The 22,185-nt window shown below is 39.1% G+C and overlaps 1 protein-coding gene across 1 annotated transcript; it reads left to right on the plus strand.

Annotated features, from left to right (window-relative positions):
• Nucleotides 1-22: 22 nt before the first annotated feature.
• mrpl22 (mitochondrial ribosomal protein L22) lies at nucleotides 23-6,519 on the plus strand. Its single transcript, XM_017704287.2, has 7 exons — nucleotides 23-129; nucleotides 231-273; nucleotides 1,585-1,711; nucleotides 1,839-1,904; nucleotides 3,978-4,055; nucleotides 4,151-4,220; nucleotides 6,231-6,519. The coding sequence occupies exons 1-7, from the start codon at nucleotides 102-104 to the stop codon at nucleotides 6,437-6,439; spliced, it is 621 nt and encodes a 206-aa protein (XP_017559776.1). The 5' UTR covers nucleotides 23-101; the 3' UTR covers nucleotides 6,440-6,519.
• The last annotated feature ends 15,666 nt before the right edge of the window (nucleotides 6,520-22,185 follow it).

Genomic DNA, 22,185 nt, shown 5'->3' on the forward strand with positions numbered 1-22,185 from the left:
CTGTTTTCAGTACAGCATAACAATAATTAGGCATTATAAGTAATTTAACTTCAGGCTCTTTGCGGCTCTTTGCGACACTTTGCGGTTATTGTGGATTCAGCATGGCGGCGTCCGCTGTGACAGCGAGTGGTGAGGCTAACGCATTATTTTGACCTCTTCACGCTTCAGCGTGTTTTATGGTGGATTGAACTATACTGTGATGACTATAAACGTCCTTATCTGGTCCACAGGTGCTACATTCCTCAGCCGTTTGGTTGGACACATTCATTCGAGGTTCGTAAGTAGTTTTGTAGCTAAGCTAAGCTAAGCCTGTCCTGCAAGTGTAGAAGCATCAAGGACAGCGGCGGTGTAAATAGAGCAAACACACCGGTCAGTCACAGCATTCAAAGTAGCCCCTTGTTTCTGTGCTCTTTGTCCGTTTTATCAGCTCCACTTACCATATAAGCGCACTTGTAGCTCTGCAGTCACAGACTGTAGCCCACCTGTTTCTCTGCACACTTTGCTAGCCCATTTTGCCTTGTTCTTCAAATGTCAGGACCCCCACAGAGCAGGTATTATTTGGGTATCTGTCGGTGGTGTGTTAGTGTGTGTTGCGCTGGTCTGAGTGGATCGGACAGTTTTTAAAAAGCTCGGTATCATTGCTGGATTGAGAATAGTCCACCAATCAAAATATCCAGCCAACAGCACCCTGTGAGCAGGGATTAGAGGATGACCAACACAAACTGCTGTAACAGATGAATTAACTACTGCCTCTGACTTTACATCTGCAAGGTGGAGGGAGCAACAAGATAATTGTGTCTCATAGAATGAACAGTGAGTGTTTAAAAACTCCAGCAGCACTGCTGTGTCTGTTCTACTCATACCAGCGCAACACACACTAACACGGCACCACCACTTGAGTGTTTACTGCCATGCTGAGAATGATCCACCACCCAAATAATACTGGCTCTATGGGGGTCCTGTCCATTGAAGAACAGGATGAAAGGGGCTAACAAATTACGCAGATGGACTGTAAACAATCTATTATTGTAGAACTACAAAATGTATCTGTATGGTAAGTGGAGCTGATAAAATGGTTAGAGAGCGCAGATACAAGGAGATTGTTTTAATGTTATGGCTGATTGGTGTATATTTGTCATATATTGTTCATAAATGTTTAGTTTATTTAAAAATTATAAACATAAGTTTGTATCTGTTATTTGCAAATGCATAAGCTAAATATCAATAGATATGTTAGTCTTTTATGATCCATAAATACACGTGTGAAATATGCCTTTATTTGCATTAATGATTTAAATGTGCAGAAATGTTTAAAAATCAATGGAATTCTTATTTAAACAACAGGACCCTGGGTTAAAAGCAAAATTCAAACACAGAGGGCAGTAACAGTCCCTTTCATAATGTGCCATTTTGGATAACTGGTGGAATTTGACTTAAATTCATTTTTTTCCAACTTCATAGAGGTCCAGCTCAAAGTGCTTAAATTTGTGCAAACAAAACAAGTTTACATTAAATAGCAACGAAAATAAACAGTCCCTTTTTTCCTGTCTGTTGACCACTCTGTTCTGCTTACATGTACTCCAGGTTTCTCGCTCCCTGCTCGCAGGTGTCTTGTCTCCACACTGCTGCAGTATTAAACACCAAGAACTGGGAGAGGAAAAATCGCATTATATATTCGCCTCAGCAGAAAGATGAGCCCCCCAGACCAGCTGTTTGTGACGTTTTTCTCCATGTCCTTCATACAAGCTAACATGCATACCAAACTGGTTTGACAATTTTATTAGTGAAATGTTATATGGTGTTTTGTTTACATCAAATGCTCACTGTTTTTTTTTCAGGAGATATTTCACTGCAGATACCAAATTAAGTACAGCAAAGACAAGATGTGGTATCTAGCTAAGCTGGTGAGTGACACTGAAAAAACATTGCTACTTATTGATCACTACGGTTCACTATTAACTGAATGATTAATTTGGTCTATGCCATAGTTCTCAATCTTGGGGTCTGTCTCATGAAGCAGGGTTTCTTGTTTAGCCAACTAATGTTAAGCTTATACTCAAGGGCAGGTAAAGTTCACGTCATAAAAAGCTCTTGGACCAATCAAGGTTCGGCTTCTGACCAAACAGGAGCAGGTTTCTGGTGGAGGTGGACCCCTCTGGTCCTTCATTCTTTTTTCTTTTTGATGTTTATGACACTGTGTAATAAGGATTAATATAAGTAAGTAATACTTAAGTAATAAGTAATAAGTCCTGCTTTCGTATGTGCGCAAAATAATTAATCTCATCCTGAGTAACTAAACCTGAGTTTAACCGTCAATGGCTATTGTAAACTGGTAAGCCATGGCTGCATTTATTAGGTTTGTTAAATTAGTTAGGAACCATGTTTGAGTTGAACAAGCTTCGTGAGACAAGGCCCAGGACCTGGAGTACCTGCAGAGTTTACAGAATTTCTAAAACCTACTAACCTGCAGAATTTCTAAACTCTACTAACCAGTGCTGCCCAGGCAAACCACAGTTTCAGGAGTCAAATGTTAAAAGTTCAACTCAAGAAAGGCTTAATAATAAACTGAGTTGAATCAGGTGGAGCTGCAAAAACACAAATATGGTGGGAGGTGTTTTAATACTGAACTAATGTCTATATGGTTTTACCGACGCCTCTAGATCAGAGTTCATCAGTTTCATTCCCGATGAGCTAAGGGTTCCTATGCTCAAACACCTTAACCACTAAGTTGAATCAGCCGCTTTTCAACATAGTAGGCACCAACAGCTGGACTCTAGGAATGATGACCTTAGCTGTTGACGGTAAAGGGCCGGGTATTGCCAACTAGTTCATAATAAGGTAACGATTGTCGCATGTGAATATCTCGCTATGCGTCACAAGATTTCGGTCAAAATTCCTAATTAATAGTATTAATAAACTCTGGCTTCTTAAAGTCAGAATGCAGCCTGTCCTGAAAGCTGCAGGAGCTGGTTGTTTCTGACACAACAAATGGATGGCAAGTAACTATAGAAAAAGCTTTATGAAACTTACTTGTCTTTTGTAACTACTGCCATTTAGTAGCATTAAGTAGATGCTTACAGTCAACATGAAATCAAAACTGACCTTTTTTCACCATGTTAGTTAATGTCCCTGGTGATATAGAACACAAATCATATGATTAAAAGACAAATATCTTGCTTTCGCATAAGTTTAATCAAATGTAACGACCTTTGCCGGCCTCTAACACGTCTTGTGATTTCTTGCATCTTGTGCACCAGCAAGGAAAATTGTATTAACCATTAATATCATGTTCCACCTCCCTCTCCTGCCACTTACACCTATCACTGAGTGCCCAGTTAGTTCAAAGACCTTCCCTGATTCCATATTTAACTTGAAACATATAGGATGGAAGAAATGCGTTACGATTTCTGCTTAATATCCTTCAATGGTAGTAGATTGAATTCTATATATATAGTATATAGAATATATATATCAATGCAAGAGCCCAAAAGTATGATTTAAAAATCATGTAATCATAATTGCGGTTCAGTAAAGCTCTAGTAAATTGTATCTTCTTCTTGGGTAGCTGTAATCTTTTCATATCTGCCAGTTTCTTTTTTCCTCAGTATTTAAAAGGAGGTTCTCCACTTTGGTGCGAATAGACAATGCAGCAGCCGTGGAACTGTGAAGTATTATCTGAAAAATGTAAGGCTTATGATTAATGTTTGGTGTCCCTCAACTAATAGGATGACTAAGCTTTCAGATGAAGAAATTCTGAAAGTTGTCTGAGTCAGCAGCATCGCTCAGTAGAGTCTGTTGTATTTTGAGCAGTGCTTGCTGTTTCTTGTTGCTATTCTGGATATCATAATGATCCTGCCTGAACAGAGGTCATCAACTGAATTATTTTATCTTCCTGAGAATATTTTATGTACAGTCTCATAGCTGCACATGAATGTTGACGTGAAAACGGTTCACTCATGACTTTTTTCTTTTGACAGATCCGAGGAATGACCATCGACCAAGCCCTCGCTCAGCTCGAGTTCAATGACAAAAAGGGTGCCAAAGTAATGAAAGAGGTACCTATACAACTTTTTACCGGAACTGTTATCATACCTCATTACTCAATCTTGGTGATCTGGATAGGACCATTATTATTATTATTGTTTTACAGGTTATTTTAGAAGCCCAAGAAATGGCTGTGAAGCACCACAATGTTGAATACAAATCAAATTTATATGTTGGTAAGAGTCCATAATATCTTTCGTTCCTCTTTGTCTATTAAAATCAGTGTCAATTGAAAATCATACCATGATGTTTTTCTGAACTGTCTGAGCATTTTAGCTTGATGATAGGTGGGGGTGGTGGAAGTGGGAGGTGATACATGATGTTATTTGTAATATTGTAATATTATTTGTCCTCACCTGCTGGTTTATGATGATACAATCAAAAATCAGTTTGGGAGGCTAGCTGATGCACTATACTTTCCACTGTGTAACTTCTTACAGTGTCGTATTAGCTTATAAGTATGATCTTACAAACGAGGAGGTGCTGATCTTGCTGATTTGAGCATTCTCACTGTAACTCTTTCAGCACTATTTCAGACTATTTCACATATACATCTTGGTAAATGAACCAAGTTTTTTACACTGCAAGCAAACTTTAAAGGGGAGACACTTTCTGGTTCTCTTTAGCATTGATGATATCTCATAGCACTAGTTGTTTATATTTCAACTCCTTTAGACTCCACCCCACCAATGCAAAGTTACAGGTAGCATTGTTCAAGTTAATAATACAACAGTTCTTTGTATACATATGATGAGCTGCATTCACCATGGTAAAATTCCAGTATATATTCTTAAGATACTAAAAACGATTAGGTGGTCATGATTAGGCTGAGCCTAGAACTGAGTTTGGTTCATATAAAAATAAATAAATGTGAAAATACTTAGAATTTGTTTGGCTTGTTCTCATATAAAAGAAGAAACCATGACTCTGTGGTTTGAAACCTCTCAAAATGCTTGAACAGCCCGTGTTACCAGCAGTTGTCTGATAAATTTTAAGTGTAGAAATTTAACGTAAGAACGCAGAACTTGTGAACTGTCAGATTAACAAATCCAGCATTTAAGCTCCATGAATGTGCTGGACTTCCTAACCGAATCACAGTCGTAATATCGGCCAGAAAAATTGCAGTAAGATATTTTCCACCAATCGTTCAGCACTAGTGAAAACATCGTAAGACAACAGGTTGACCAGTCAGTCACAGCTCTCTTAGAGTAAGGTTCTGTCAGTCAACTTTTACTAATTTACTAATTTAATAATTAGCATTTACTAATTTGTCTATTTTTACAAGATAATGCTGCAAGTTTGGGCCATGAAGCTAAAGAGTCTTGGTGACTATAATAGCAATGTTTTGAAGCATATAAACGGCTCACAGCAAAAGCTAGCCAGGCTAAAGTCCAGCCTCAACACAGTGGGTTGTAAGTATTGTATGGTTATAGTTATAACCTGAGTTACAACTGAACTTCCTCAAAAAGAAATCTGTATCTCCCCATACAAACTCAAAACAGTTCATCTTGTGGAAGTGTTCATGCACAGAATAATCAAAAACACAGATGTGCCGAATGAGATATAGTTACATTTCTTCATGCTGATATTTGCTGTTGTACTTTGAGGTCAAAAATTAATTTGCTGCATATGACACATTTTATATTTTTATATATATATATATATATATATATATATATATATATATATATATATATATATATATATATATATATACACACACACACATACATATACATATATCATATATTTTATGTAACCCCCCACGACCCAGAAGGAGAAGTGGCTTAGAAGATGTGTAGATGTGTGTAGAAGAAGATATATTTTATGTAAAGCTAACACAATAAAATGTAAAGCCTGAAATAATCATATGATACATATATACTTTCTTATGTCACACACAGGCTAAAAAATAAGATTTGGCTTGATGTGTAGGTCTAATGCAGAATCAACACACTGATATGATAATATGAAGATATGATGACAATAGCAGATAATTCACTTGCGTCCCATAGAGCCAGTTTTGACTGAGTTCTCTTTGAATTCTCTTTAAATGCACTTGCAAGGATGCTTGACCAAGGAAATCCATAGACTGCCCTACTACCATTAATTGCTTGCAGTTGCTTAGAACTTCTTGTCCAGTCAGTCATGAAGTCTTCAACTAACCATCCTTTTCTCCCCAACAGCTGAATCCTTCTCAACCAAAGGCAAATATCTCAAGCGCATTCGCTACCACGGCCGAGGTATGTTCGGCATCATGGACAAAGTGCACTGCCATTATTTTGTGAAGCTGGTGGAGGGTTTGCCTCCCACAGTGGAGCAGAAGACCGCGTTCGACCAGGCCAAGGAATATGTGGAACAGCTGAAGAGCCGGACGATCATCCACTCCCTCTAACTTGAACGCCTACATGCCAAGCTCATGTGCTCATGTAAATAGTAATGGAATAAACAGATTGCTTCTGCTGTTTAAAAACATCTGTCTTGATTGAACTTTTATTTGGTCATTTCCAGTTTCAAATTGAAATGAGGTTGAGTCGAATAAGCAGATCTTGCCACAACCCCTCAGCGAGGTCTTCCTGGCCTGAGTTGTGCCGCTACATGACATTTCCATTCATGACATTTCCGTCCGTGACGTTCTTCATTAGTTAGCTGATGAGTGTGGCCTCGGCCTTTTCCTGTAACCTTTGATGGCACTCTCCAGTTTTATATTGTCATGTGCCCTTTTAGTGTGAACATGACCAGACTTGTTCCACTCTTAAATGCGGACAGCAGAGTAGCTGATCTCTAATGATAGCTTCCATTTTCCATCTTTTGAAGCAAGTGCAATGGACGGTGCACCAGGATGCTGTGCATTTTTACAAGGCTGAATAAATTAAGCTGAGTTAATTACTGGTGCATTTGCTTTATGTGTTTAGATAATAGTCGTGATTGAAACATACTACTCCATTCACTCTCTGCCAGTCAAAGGTGAAATTAAAACAGACTGAAAGATTCTGAATTTGATTACAAATCTGTAGCCTGACGTTGTTTTGAATATTATGACATTTGCAGTCATGAATACAGATACGATGCGAGACGGAACCAAGGCAGACTGGGAGTTATTTCTGCATTGTGCGTCTGATTTGTTTTCATAAGTTTTTAAAGGCTTTCTTCCGTGACTAAGTCTAAAATGTTAAAGACCTCCAAATGGGAAAGAGCACTCCAAATGTTTTATTCATAAAATAAAACTGGATTTGAGTCAGCTTTAGATTTGAGGAGCCAAATCACCTTGAAGCGTCCCAATTCCCCTCCCTTGCAGTCCTCAGTCCCGTTTTGAACAGTTTCATTATTCCCCTCATTAAATTAGAATGGGTCTGGTGGTGACACTTGGGTTCCTCCATCTAATGGCACATTATGAGAGGGACTGGCACGGCCCTCAGTGTTTTAATTTTGCTTTCAGCCCAGGGACCAGTTACTTTAAGGAGAACTTCACTGATTGTTCAACGTTTCTGCATAATTAAAAAGTTAGCATGTAAACAAAGTCATTCAGAGTGGCTTCATGTGAAATGCTCTGTTTTAGAGGAACTTACTAAGTCAGTGCAGTTCACATTGGTAGTGATAAATACCAAAGTGTTCAGTGCCTCTAAAAGCTACTTCACAAAGTCATTACATGAAATGAGCAGAGATGTGATGCCTGAGACATTGTTTTACAACAGTTTTGAAATTTGGAAGGTTTGGCCTAATACATCTTTTAAATCCCTTCATGGTGAAGTAGTACACAGTATAGCCAAATGTATGTGGACACCCTGTGGGTTCAGCTACGCTCTTTGCTAACATTTGTATAAAATCAAGCACATAGTTGAGCATTCTCCATAGACAAACACTGGCAGCAGAATGGGTTGAACTGAACTCTTGCAACTTTAATGTGGCACTGTCATAGAATGCCTCCTTTGCGTCAGGTCGATTTGTGAAAGTTCTGCCCTGCTAGATCTGCCTCAGTCAAATGTAAGTGCTATTATTGTAAAATGTAAGCGTCTAGGAGCAACAGCAGCTCAGCCATGAAGAGGTAGGCTATGCAAACTTTATTGTACACTCACTACAAAGTTCTGCCTCTGGAAACAGCATCAGCACAAGAACTGTGCATCGGAAGCTTCATGAAATGGGTTTTCATGGTTGAGAGCTGGACACAAGCCTAAGAGCGCAATACACAACACCAGTTGTTAGTTGGAGTGATGCAAAGCATGTTGCCACTGGACTCTGGAGCAGTGGAAACGTGTTCTCTGGAGTGATGAATCATTCTTTTCTATGTGGCAGTCTGATGGACTAATCTGGGTTTGGCAGATGGCAAGAGAACACTATCTAGCAGTAGTGCCAACAGTAATGTTTAGTGGAGGAGGGATAATGGTCTGGGGCTATTTCAGGGTTTGAGCCACTTAGACCTGGTGAAGGGTAATGTTAATGTTACAGCATGCAAAGACTTTTAAAATAATTTTATGCTTCCAACCTTTTGGGGAAGATCCTTTCCTGTTCCAGCATGACTGTGCCCAATTTGAGGTCCATAAAGACATGATTTGATGAGTTTGGTCTGGAGGAATTCCAGTGGCCTTGATTGCAAGTCAGGTCATCTCATCAAGTATCAGTGCCTGACCTCACAAATGCTCTTTTGGATGAAAGGGCCCATATTTTCCCATAGACCTATTCCAATATTTTGTAAAAGAATGGTGGCTTTTGCCACTTTTGGCCATATTGTGTACATACACATGGTATTGTGTACCAGGGTGTTTTAATACTTCAGATTTAGCGCTTCAACATTGCATGATAAAAAGCTCAGAAGCCCGTGTGGGTTCCCAGGCTTACTGTTTTGGACTGTAATAAAATTTGCATTGGAGCAAATAATGGGGGGCATTTCACAAAGCAAGATTCTGAGTTAGCCAGATAACTTGAGCCCTCCACCAGGCCTGGATCATTCAATGGGTTTTATGGGCACTAGAGGGGCCCCACAAGCAATTATGAGACAATCTAAACAGGTCTTTTGACTTGTGGTGGGAGCTTTACTAATGGCATAGTGGGAAATACGAACTAACATTGTGTCCTAACAGCAAGCGAAGCAACCGACAACAAAACCAAAGCGCTTCCATTACAATCAGCAAAGATATCTACACTAGAAGTGTGCGGAAGAGCACGCTGTGGTGAGACATGATGCACAGTTTATGATGGACGCTTAGTTTCTGTTTTTGACGTGTTGCTAGTCCTGCTCTGTTGGCCCTGCCTTGATGGGATGATAGGAAGGTTGGAAAAAAACATTAAAATTAAAATGCAATCTGGTTGAATGTATTTGAAAGGCATTTTGCCACAGAATCAGTGCACTGTGCGAGAATATGTAATTGAAAAGAGGAGAAGCGCCGTTTCCCATTTACATTTGAATATTGCCCTCTTTCTAGCGCAGTGTTCTCTTTTTGGTAATACAATTTAAATGGATTATTAGAGAGTGCAAATACATATAAGTTACATTTTAATTATCATTTTGACTGCATAACAGTTTTTTTATGTTTTCTCATTTTTCCTTTTTTTTTTTGCACATTTAAGCTGACTTAAGCTGATTGTAATTCACCTCTTCATTGGGGTTAATGTTTTGCTTGTCAACAAAGGATGCATGCTTTATAGGGAAATGTTGCACTGGTTGTTGGGCTTATATTGACCTGAGTTCTCATTAATGTGTGTGTAATCTTGCTTCTTTTTTTTCTGAATTGGAAAAAAATGTGATCGTAGTGATGATGTGCGGTTAGTATGCTGCTGCTGCTATCGTGCTGCATGGGCCTTCTTGAACTTTATGTGATATAGCATAACAAAACATTGACCACCACAAAAAGGAAGCCAGGTAGGAGCCCATCAAACATTTGTGCCCCACTACTTGATGATCCAGGCCTGCCCTTCCCTTATGGACAGGCTTGACTTAGGCATTATTTCTCTGGTGAAACTGAGAAATCCTGCTTTGTGAAATATCCCCATGGTTCTTCATGGTTCCAAAGAACACAATACAATTTACAAAAAAAAACCCAAAACAAACCACTTGGAATGACTTTGTTCAGGTCCCGACAGTCGTCTTATTTAGAAATGCTTTGAAAGAATTGGCGGAAATCCTCTTTAAAGTGTTCAGAGCATCAATTTTTAGCCTCATTTCAGCAACAGGTAATTTTGTCATCTCATACAAGTGTCTGTTTTCTAACCTATTATCAAAAGACGTAAGAGCTTTGTTTAATAAAGAAGTCATTACCATTATGACCCCCCAGTACTGAGAAGAGCAGTGAATGGAAAGCACTTGAAAAGAAAATAACATCCATAGCTTGTTATCCTGCAGGGATGGAAGTTTGTTTTCAATTTACAGGGCATTGCATTGACACAGCACTACACACAGAATTATTCATCAGAAAACTTCAATACAATCTCCAGTCATCCCTCTGCTGCTTTACCATAAAGTTAAAAAACATCTTGTAGAGTGTCTGCTGTGCTAGGTGTTTCTTTTACAAGTTGTTTGTATAATGCTGATCTAAAAGCAGAATCCCACAGCCAAATCCCAGGCTTGACCATCATATGAGAAGCTGAAACCGATCCTGGATCAGTGGGGAAAAGGGGCCAGCCTCCATCAGAGGCATGGCTTTGTGGCCACTTTCTAATTTCCCCACAGTTCCATGTTCTTAGTATAACATGGGCCGACTCCGGAGGCGAGGGGCTCTTCATCTCGTCGCCTACAGTGTGCTCTCAAATAAAATGCCATCTCCTGGCCCCAATTTAAGCAGACAAGTGCCCTCAATTTCAGGTTAGAGCCCTGGTCTATCCCCTCGTTGCTGGAGCTCAGAGCACTGAGCTACAATAAGAAGAGCAACTGTTCTCTCTGCACATGGTTTCTATGGCTAGAGCACCACTGAGCCAAAGCACAATTCACTATTTCTTTAACATACAATGACGCTCTGCTGGAAATCTACAGTTTTCATTTCATGTTTCAAGTTTAGCAAGTGGTTGTCAGCATTATCATTTTATAAACGAGTTTCATTCATTCAAATTGAAAGTCACAGTTTGTCACAGAATTTTATTCAAATTGGCTGTTTGCAAAAAGAGGTTTGACATGACATGCCTCTAAAAAATATTACTAAAGCTTCAGTCAGTTAAACCACCTTCTCATCAGACATGAAGTAACTTCTGCTTTAATGCCTGAAATATTTCATTCTTATTTTGCCAGTTATCAAACCGTACACTGACCGGCCACTTCATTTCTTCAGCTTGTCTTATCATATAGTTCCACTTTGTAGTTTTACAATTACAGACAGTAGTCCACCTGTTTGCTTACTTATTTTGCCCCCATCTTACCCTGTTCATCAACAGTTAGGACCTCCACAGAGCAGGTGTTGACCCAGGGACACTCTACACAGATAAGCACAAAAATTTGTGAGAATTAGGATCATCACAAAATCATGTCAATATCCATCCATCCATCCATCCATCCATCCATCCATCATCTAAGTCGCTTCTCCCTCAGGGTCACGGGGCATGTCAGTATCATGTCACAAAATAAATGACTTGGTCAAAGACCAAGTATGATTTCCTACAGTATTCATTTTCTCAGGACATCATTATGTAAAATGTGAAGGTAAGATTTTTCATCATTTCACTACAATCTGTAGCTCAGGGGTGCTCAGTCCTGGTCCTGGAGATCTACCCTCACTGGAGACTGCAGAGCCTTCAGGTGTCTTCTGGCTATAATATTCAGATGCTCCTGAAGGCCTTCATCACCTGAATCAGGTGTGTTACATTAAGGGTGGAGCTGAACTCTGCAGGGTGGACACCCCTGCTGCAGCTACTCAAAGACTGGGTAAAAATTTAGTATGGTTTAACCCAGTGGTCACCAACTCACCAGCCCCTTACTTAACACTAATACAGCTGATTCAGCCAATTAGGGACTAATGAAGAAGCTCATTATCTGGAGGAAGATCTACAGTACCAGGCTTGGTGACCGCTGCTATATCCCTTTATTACCGGCTCAGGCATTGTTTTGGTTAAATTTTTATTTATTTATTTTTACATTATTAAAATATAAACAAAGTCATTCCATGTGACTTGGTGTGATATGCTGCGTTCTAGAGAAATATGCTGAGTCAGAATTGTTCACAGTGGCGGTGATAGGAACCAGACATCCACCTCTAAAAGCTCCCTCACAGAAAGTTATTCCATGAAGTGCTGCTTAAATCAATGTTTTATGATCATTTTGTGATATTTAATCAAATGGCTATTATAACCCCAATTCCAGTGAAGTTGGGACATTGTGTAAAACATAAATAGAAACAGAATACGATGATGTGCAAATCCTTTTCAACCTATATTCAATTGAATACACTACAAAGACAAGATATTTAATGTTCAAACGGATAAACTTTATTGTTTTTTGCAAATATTCACTTATTTTGAATTTGATGCCTGCAACACGTTCCAAAGAAGTTGGGACAGGGGCAACAAAAGACTGGGAAAGTTGAGGAATGCTCAAAAAACACCTGTTTGGAACATTCCACAGGTGAAAAGGTTAATTGGAAACAGGTGAGTGTCATGATTGGGTATAAAGGGAGCATCCCTGAAAGGCTCAGTCATTCACAAGCAAGGATGGGGCGAGGTTCACCACTTTGTGAACAACTGCATGAGCAAATAGTCCAACAGTTTAAGAACAACGTTTCGCAACGAATTTAGGGGTTTCATCATCTACAGTCCATAATATCATCAAAAGATTCAGAGAATCTGGAGAAATCTCTGCAAGTAAGCGGCAAGGCAGAAAACCAGCACTGAATGCCCATGACCTTCGATCCCTCAGACGGCACTGCATTAAAAACCAACATCATTCTGTAACGGATATTCCCACATGGGCTCAGGAACACTTCAGAAAACCATTGTCAGTGAACACAGTTCGTCGCTCCATCTACAAGTGCAAGTTAAAACTTGGAGACCCCGGACTGTTGAGCAACTGAAGTTGTACATCAGGCAAGAATGGGAAAGAATTCCACCAACAAAGCTTCAACAATTAGTGTCCTCAGTTCCCAAACGCTTATTGAGTGTTGTTAAAAGGAAAGGTGGTGTAACACAGTGGTAAACATGCCCCTGTCCCAACTTCTTTGGAACGTGTTGCAGGCATCAAATTCAAAATGAGTGAATATTTGCGAAAAACAATAAAGTTTATCCGTTTGAACATTAAATATCTTGTCTTTATAGTGTATTCAATTGAATATAGATTGAAAAGGATTTGCAAATCATCGTATTTTGTTTTTATTTATGTTTTACGCAACTTCCCAACTTCATTGGAATTGGGGTTGTACACCTCATCGACATTACATATGAACTGAGGACTTATGTAGGTTCAATGATGGTTTTGGAGAGTAAATAAAAGGGCTATATTTGTGTAGTAGACAATGTGACCACTTTGGTTCCTATCACCACCACTGTAAAGATTTTTTTCTGTTATTTTCACTTAAATGAACCATTTCCCATTAAACCTCTCTGAATGAATCTGTTTACATCTCAAGCACTGCATCAGATGAGCTGGAGTTAAGGAGTCGTGACCACTACAACAGCGTTGACGACTTTGAGAGGCGGGACTTTTCAAGCCTTTAATTTGATGATAAATGGTGTGATTGTGAGTGGAGCAATAGTTAATAGATAGTCATTCTGGAGGACCCAGGAGTGATTTCACCTCAAAATGGAACAGACAGAGATATTGAAGTCCGAAACAGACAAAATCTTGGAGTGTATCTTTACCTCCACAGCCAGTAACCACGGTTTGGGGAAAGAGCAGTTGCAGTATCTGGTGACCGCGACAAATTGAAGCTAACATTTTCATTTTAGATTTGGCCGTGAAAAAAGAATAATGACTAAAATAGGTGCTTTCAATTTATTTTTAGGCATTTCATTTCATTTTCAATTTTGGCAGGATATTTGCACAGATGTTTGGAAAAAGAAATGGCAAAAAGAGGTTTGCATTTACATTTCAATTTACATTGTTTTCATTTTCATTTCCTAGAAACATGGCTATATATTATACATCTTCAGCAAATCCATTTGTACCAACAATCCATCCATCTATCCATCCATCCTCCACCGCTTATCCGAATCCGGGTCGCGGGGGCAACAGCCTAAGCAAAGAGGCCCAGGCCTCTCTCTCCTCCGCCACCTCCTCCAACTCTTCCGGGGGGATGCCGAGGCGTTCCCAAGACAGTCGAGAGATATAATCCCTCCAACGTGTCCTGGGTCTTCCCCAGGGTCTCCTCCCCGTCGGACATGTCTGGAACAGCATCCAGAGGCCATCCTTACCAGATGCCCAAACCACCTCAACTGGCTTATCTCAACATGAAGGAGCAGCGGCACTACTCCGAGCCTCTCCCGAATTTGTACCAACAAATCAGATATAATCCAAACACATTCGTATATATCCTCTTAAACAGGAGGCCCATATAAATCCAATACAGTGTATCCCTTACTTGCTGCTTACACTAACACTTTTAGTTCAGTATATCCACAAAAACCCCATGTTATCCCTTTTATGCCGTTATGCTTGTCTGTTCAAATATGCTCTGAAACTCACATTGTCAACTCAAAGCTCATTTGACTACAAAGTTTCTCTGAAATTCATCAGTCATTCATGAGGTAAAGCAAATGTGGTAGAGCAAGGAAAACATGCTACTTTACAAAGAAAGGGGTTTCCAAGATTGGAGTTGTCTACAGTGTCTCCCTACAGTATGTCACATTTAAACACAGTTACTGTTTCGTGTTTTATAGACCATTTGAATTGGCCTTTACAAAGAAACCACTCCAGCCTTATTCTTATAGCAGTTACACAGATCGTTGCCTATTGTGCCTCCATGTAGAATTTACACATGCTGCTTTGCTTTGGACAAGATCAAGATAATCTTGTATCCTACAAAATACACTCTAGACCTTTTCCTAGGTTTGCGTGTTTGTTGTGTTGATGGTCTATAAAAATCTGTACCATACACAGAATCTCCTGTTTTGGAATGGGAAAAAAGACTGCACAGAGAATCTTTTGTTCATCTTTTATTCAACTGCATCAACACGTATTCTACTCCAGCTATTCCTCCAGTGAGTCTCCTCAGTGGCCCTGAGACCAAGCAACGGTCATATCTACCACAAACCATGAAATGTTTCCATGTCTTGCTGGCAGAGCGCGTGTTCTTCTGATTTTATGAGGTGAGAGGAACTATAAAATATGGATAAGTTCAATCAAGACAAGGGGAAGCTGGAACTCGCGATAAAGCTTTGTGTGCCACACCGCGGCTGCGTTGGCTCAGCCTCGTCTCCTGCTACGCTGTTGTGGCTTCCGGATAAAAGATTAGTCACTGAATTATGTATTCCTTCAGTCATAGGCTAAATATCCAGAGAGAAAATTGTGTGATCTCCATGAGGAGCCTGGCGCTAACATAAAGCCGTGAGTGAGCACTGTATTATTTACGATGTTAATTCAAGCATCGAGTAGTTGGTGTTCAATGCTTGGCTCTTAACTTCTAGAGTTCTTGAAGTGTAACTTTTTTCTCAGAGGTTGTTGGCATCATTCACAACTAAGGTGAGTCAGAGTTTACCAAAGGATACGCAGAAAAAAACATGTATTTGTTTTTGTCTTTCCTCAGAGTAGGGCCTTCTTAAGGAGAGAAAGACGCTGGAGTGCCTGGAGGTGTTCATTTTTTTAGTCTGTGGTGGGAAGGGAACAAATGATGTTTGCTTGCTAATAAAATCCATCACAGACACCCTTCGGCCCAAACCGCAAGCCAGCACTATATGCTTTGCCCTTGAGGAAAAAAGGGCCCAAACAAACACCTTCATTGTTGAGTTTTTTTTTCTGCTTGAGCTCCCGTTCAGTCCTGCCTCAAAGTAATATTTATCTCAGTGCGCACGATAAAGAAAGAGAGAGAAAAATTGCAATGTGAGAGCTTTGTTTTTGGAGGCTTATTGGCCAGCATTGTGTCAGCTTAAATCTCAAGTTAAGCTAAAATGGGCTCCCACTCCGATTTATTTATCTTCTTTCATCCCCGTCCACATTGCCCACAGATATGACTGGCGCTAGAAGAAGTGTAGTTGATCTGATGAAAAGTGACAGGAAAGAATGACTGGAAAATGTGCATATAGAATGCATTTGTAATCCAATTACTCTGTTTTCACTTTCTCTTTATTCGAAAAATTGAAAAAAAGATGAGGAGGAAGGAATTGATATCTGTTGCTGTATTACACACTTCTTGAAGTCAGCAGCAGTGATGATAGAATAAGAGTAATCCTATTTATCAACTATTACATCAATCTAGTTAATCAGAGTAATTGGCTAGATGCTAATTTTAGTCCAGGGACATATTCATCTAATCATTCAGTAGCTGATCATTGTAGCAGTACTCATCAATACATCTCTAACAGATAGTGTTAGCTTCATCTCATATCTGTAGGTGTCACTGTTGATATTTGCCAAAAAATAGGCCTAACACCAGTTTGTGGTGCACATTTCCTGATGGAGCTATGCTCTTCTTCTGCAGGAGTGTTTTGCAGTTTGAGTTTCATTTTAGCACATGTCTTCAATATCTGCTTAAGGACTCTAAACGATTTGGGCTCCTCAAAGCAAAGGCCGTTTTCTTAACCGAATAAGTTGTATTTTTTTCCCCTGTCCATATTTTGTCATGTCCTGCCCCCAGGACTTGGATTGGGCAATAGTTCTTACTCACAAGCCTGCTCTATGGTTGGTTCATACCTTTTCATAGACTCCTTATGAGAGTGTTTTTACATGCATTCCTTTCAAAATGAACCAAATTGTGTGCTGTTAAGGTGACCCTTTCAGCATTTTAAGGGAACTAAGATTAAGTTTTTTTATGCATATGTGCATAAAACCCGAACCCCGGAGAAGCGGAAGATAATGGATGGACGGATGGATGCATATGTGAACACACCAAACAAAGTCAGACCCCTCTAAGGGTTCATTTGTGGATTATTTTGTGGCCTGATTGATTTATTCATTTTGAAAACAAAACCGCCAAAGGGTGCTTCACATTTGCCGTGAGGAAGGTGTGGGCAATATGGAAAAATATTATCACTATAATTAAAGACATTTTCATGATCCAAAAAACACACTTTAAATATTATCACATAAAAAAACTTAAACTGCGCACAATTATTTTTATTCAGCATTTGACATACTGCACTAAATCCACTAATTAGTGTTCTCACGATTTCCATAATTTGCTCAGTAAAACACGTTGTTCATCCCCATAACAAAATTTATATGATAAAATATCATCATATTGCCCACCTCTGTCTCGAGGTTTAGCATATATGCCCAGCCACTACTCCAGTATGAGTGGCGAGTGTAACCGAACTGCTCAGGAGAGTGGCTGCCCATGGGTTTATGCCATCTCACAAAAAGACATAATCTTTTAACCACAGTAATCATTCCAACATGAGCTCTTATGACTTATTGCTATAATATGTTAGTGCTGCTCTTTCATAGCGAAACAGTACAAACAGTACCCACAGGCTGTTTACCTGAGTAGTTTGTTTGAACTCTTACTACTAGAAGACTGTGGCTGTGTATATTTGGTCAGCTTTTTCAACAATAAAGCAAAGTGCAAAAGCAGACTGGGGCTATTTCACAACGCACAAATCGGCCAGAAAATTTATCACAAAAGAACTGTACTGAGAATGGGAGGTGGTCTGAGTTCACTTTGTTGGTCCGTTGAGAGGATAGTGGATTTTGGATTTTGGGCTTTTTCAGCCCTTCAAAAAAAATCATAAAAGTTAAACATTGATTCTGACTTTTTAGCAGACCATGTTTGTCTTGTGTTTCTTTTCTGTAGCTGCAAAATGCACAGATGAGAAAATCTAGACATATTTTTATAATTTAACGCAGTCATAAAAAAGCCAAAATTCACCACTTTTGCTCCAATGCTGCAAATGCTGTTTTTATATTAACAAAGAACATTATGCCTATATCCAGCTAATGAAATATTGATTTGGAAAAGTATTGTAAGCTGTGCAAGCTTTTAAAGTTCTTAGTGCTTTAGCTCCGAGCCAATTCATCCTTTATTTTTTCAGTAGTGCACAAACCTAGATATTGATAACATCCCTCAAACAAGAACTCTAGGCTCTTTCCTGCGCTATAATTAGCAACACCTCTGGCAATCATTAGAACACTGAAACACCATTTCAGCTATGTTTTATTGAATTTGTGGATTTATGTAAGGGTTGATTTCTGACACTGATGTACGACTTTCAGAGAGGACTCATACATCATTTGTGGTCTGTACATTAGTTAGCACTAATTATTTATTACTACTAGAAGTGGGCTCAGCCTAAACCCATTCTTGAGTAAAAAGTGTAGTTACTTGCTCAAAATACTGACTTGAGTTCAAGTAAGAGCACCTTTCTAAAAGTCAAGTAAAAAAAAAAGCTAAAAGACAGTCTAACGATAAAATGACCACTTTTTAGCTTTTTAATATACTGTATGTCATTGGTCATATTAAGCATGACTGATTTATAACTTTACTATTTAACGGTGCGGTTCATTCTGGAGAACCCCAAGTTCATGGATGCACATTGCCAAGATAAACAACGCTAGGCTAGAGTAACTTGTTGTCTTCGTGGCCATCTTTGTGGCCTTAAAACCCTTCTCTAATATTGTACAGACAAATATGTAACATCAATAGAGTGAACAATGACACAAAGTAATTTAACTAATTTTAGTTAGGTTGCAAACTGTTGCTACAATTGCTGCTATAAACCTGACCAGTTGGGATTAGCCATCATAAACATTATCGAATATTAACAACTGATAATATTCTGATGACTTCACAGTTGCGCTACATATATATATATATATATATATATATACACACACACACAGTATACACACAGACACACACACACACACAGACCAGAGTTGCAGCTTGCCCACCAGCATGGCATCATGGTCTGCTTAATGACATAATTGAATACTATGAATACTGACCTATTGGTTCTGTGAAAAGTGAAAAACTAAGTTAATGTTCTAATCAGAGCAACCTCCTCGTTCGTTTTCATGCCTTCTAACTACTGATAAAGTCAGCTTCTTATTCACCAGCTTCTTGTTTCCCCTTTTGCCATCGAACAGGAATTTACCTGCTGCTGCACCAATTTAGGTGGAACAGGAAAATTCGAGCAAGACTCAAATATGACACCAACTTCAGCCTTGCCAAATCTCAGAGGTATCTCCACTGCTGAAATGCCTCAATGATGTTAAGATGGCTCTTCGCCCTTGTCTGATCTAAGAACGTCTATGCCAGTCTTTGTTGTTCACATCTTTTCCTCTTTGGCTATTTTTCTGTCCATCTATCCTTCCCAACAATAGTTGGAGCTAAGCACATTGCCCCATGTTCCTGATAGGCTGGAATAGTGTTTGTTTTTTCTATTTATGGAACCAATGCTCTGCATGAACACTGAATTTTTTCCACGCACACAGTACGGAGAGCTTGCGGACCATGACGAGATATTTGCTGAATTCAACAAAAAGTATATAGGATTGAAATCGCTTACTGCACCTTTTAAAAGCCAAAAGTCTTGATTCTGTGTAATCATTCCATCAAGATGTAATGACTAGGGCTGGGAATTGATCCCAAAAAGAGCTGATTCGCCGATTCCAGGAATTCAGGAACCAGGGGAAGCTTTGTACTCAATTTCACACAGACATTTTATTGTTTTTAATAAGCCCTTATCAACTTTGCCTAATGGTTTCCACTTGGGAATCCTGAATACCATTCTATTACTTTCTAGCTCTAGTGGGCTGTGTGGGATTGAGTGAACGTAGGTGTTGTGTTCAGCAGCAGAACTTGCCCAGAAAACATTGCAAACTGTCACTGCCATCGTTCAAACCTGGATGAAAGGGATTGCTATCCAGAAGCGGAACGTTCCATCAGAAGTTCAATTTTCCCAACTTTTGCCGTAGACTGAAGATGATAAACTGAAATAAAACAGATACTGATTTTTTTTTTCCAGAAACACAGGGGCTGCGATATTGTAGTTGTCCAGGAGTAATCGTTCAATTCATTTCTAGGGTAGGGCTTCTAGGATAGAATAGTGGCTAACACCCTCTCACCTCACACAGGCAGAAGCATCAGTAATGCTGTCACCATAGCAACAGTTACCATCGGCTGTGATTTAATTTCTAATTCTACTATGAGGCATTTAATGATGGTTTTTCAACATGGCACAAAACATGAAAACACAGCATTAGTGTCCTTCTCTAATACTGTGCTCCACTTGGAAATAAGTCACAGTATGTAAGGAAGGTGCATAATGACTTCAATTGCTTCATGTTGAATTCAATTGCTGAGTAACTTATAGAACCGCAGTGGAATTTCTTAATACATCCAACATCGGACATCCAACATAGGAAGTGAAGTTTTCAAGGTGCTGTTCTTATGTTTTTGGGAGGTGTGACCAGTCACAAAGCAGTACTGCTCTCAACAGCACAATAAAATAAAACAGAAAAGGAACTGGGAACTAAAAGTTAATGACTGAAATGTACTTGAGTAGAAGTAAAAGTATCATTTGAAAATACTCAGGAAAATACTAATCTGTCAATGTTACTTGAGTACATGGAACTGAATAAACATAAATAGCTACTTCTTCTGCTACAACTAATAATAATACACTGTCCATTTGGTCAGATTACCATTGTGTGGTGAGTCATGTCCAGAGCTGGAGGCCATGTGCAGGATTTTCACTCTTTATGTGTGCTCCAATGAATTTTCTCACCTGTGATATTTTAGGCACCACAGTGGCTGCCGAGAGCCATAAAGATGCTTTTGTTTTAATTAGCCAAGTACATTCTTGGAACTCAGCCGTTTAAAAAAACAAAAACAAGAAAAGACAAAGCACTGCACTGTATGCACTCCACACGTTTCTGAATGTCCCCACAGAAGCTCAGGAATCACTGAAGGCATCTTCAAATGTTACTTTTACTTTATTTCAAAAATCTTTAGCACTTAGGCTAAGCAAACGGATTCACCTCAGATTGTTTGTGAAGAATTGGCGCAACCCCTTTTACTAATTAATTTTGCTGCTGACATTTTTCTGCTGTCCCCTGGTGATTGCCCATCGCCACAGGTGCTGCCTTTCATTAATTAAAATCCTAATGGATTTAGAAATGTTACACAACTTTGGATGGGGGCGGGGTGATCTTCAGATGAGCCGACGCTGCGGGTCGCGCTCAGGCTTGGGAAGATAAATGGGCACCATTTTGCTGAAGATTGGCTGAGAGATTTCCTTGTGTTAGCTGCTGTTGTTGTACCAGGTGTTCGGGCAAAGTTGACTATAGCAAACGGCTTTCTGTGCAAAGAGAAATTCCACTTTTTTCCAAATTTCTGCATAATTCAGTCATTGAGATGTAATCATCATCCAGAGTGCTCTGATTTGAAAAGGTGTAAAGAAACAAACAGCTGAGATTTCTCTACAGTGGTGGTAATGCATACCAGGGATCATAATGTCTACAACACAAATATAGCCCTTTTATTTACTGTTCAGAATTAGCAGTGTATCTGGTTGTGTTTATAAGCAGTGCTGATAATGGTGAAAATTGTTTTTTTTTAAATAATATTTTGCATTACATCGCCCTGCACCTATGCACATGTTTAACACATCCTCAACAGAGAACACACATCTGCACATTTAATGCATAATTACTGATAATTTGCTTAATTCAACAAACTGGAAGGGATACAAAAACGCAAAAGTTATTGCACAGCTAGTTTTATATTATTTTGTTTTAATTTTGTACCCCAGTATGTTACACTCGGCAAACAAACAGATATTGTGCATGACATTTTGTAAAATGGCTAAGTTTGTTCCCTGACAGGATGGTGTGGCTTTTTTCAATTGATGAAAGGTTATGTAACTGGTATTCAGACTTTTGCAAGACTGTCTCAGTCATGGATTTAAAAATGTATTTATTTATTTTTTGCCAAAAAGGTTTATCTCAAAACTACCATAAAACAATATCTCAGCTATCAGACATTGTCATGTAATGACTTTGTGAAGGAGCTTTCAGCTGCATTAAACTCTTCAGACTTCACCAGCACTGCGAACAGTTCTAGCTCTAGTTTCTTT

Source organism: Pygocentrus nattereri, chromosome 16, assembly GCF_015220715.1.
Source record: "Pygocentrus nattereri isolate fPygNat1 chromosome 16, fPygNat1.pri, whole genome shotgun sequence".
Classification (NCBI taxonomy): domain Eukaryota; kingdom Metazoa; phylum Chordata; class Actinopteri; order Characiformes; family Serrasalmidae; genus Pygocentrus; species Pygocentrus nattereri.

What these genes read in the sequence shown, in the direction of transcription:
- mrpl22 (XM_017704287.2), top strand. Translation starts at nt 102, where the DNA reads ATGGCGGCGTCCGCTGTGACAGCGAGTG. An exon ending in ATGAGCCCCCCAGACCAGCT is followed by an intron (nt 1,712 to 1,838) that starts GTTTGTGACGTT and finishes TTTTTTTTTCAG; the next exon opens with GAGATATTTCACTGCAGATA. An exon ending in CAAATCAAATTTATATGTTG is followed by an intron (nt 4,221 to 6,230) that starts GTAAGAGTCCAT and finishes TCTCCCCAACAG; the next exon opens with CTGAATCCTTCTCAACCAAA.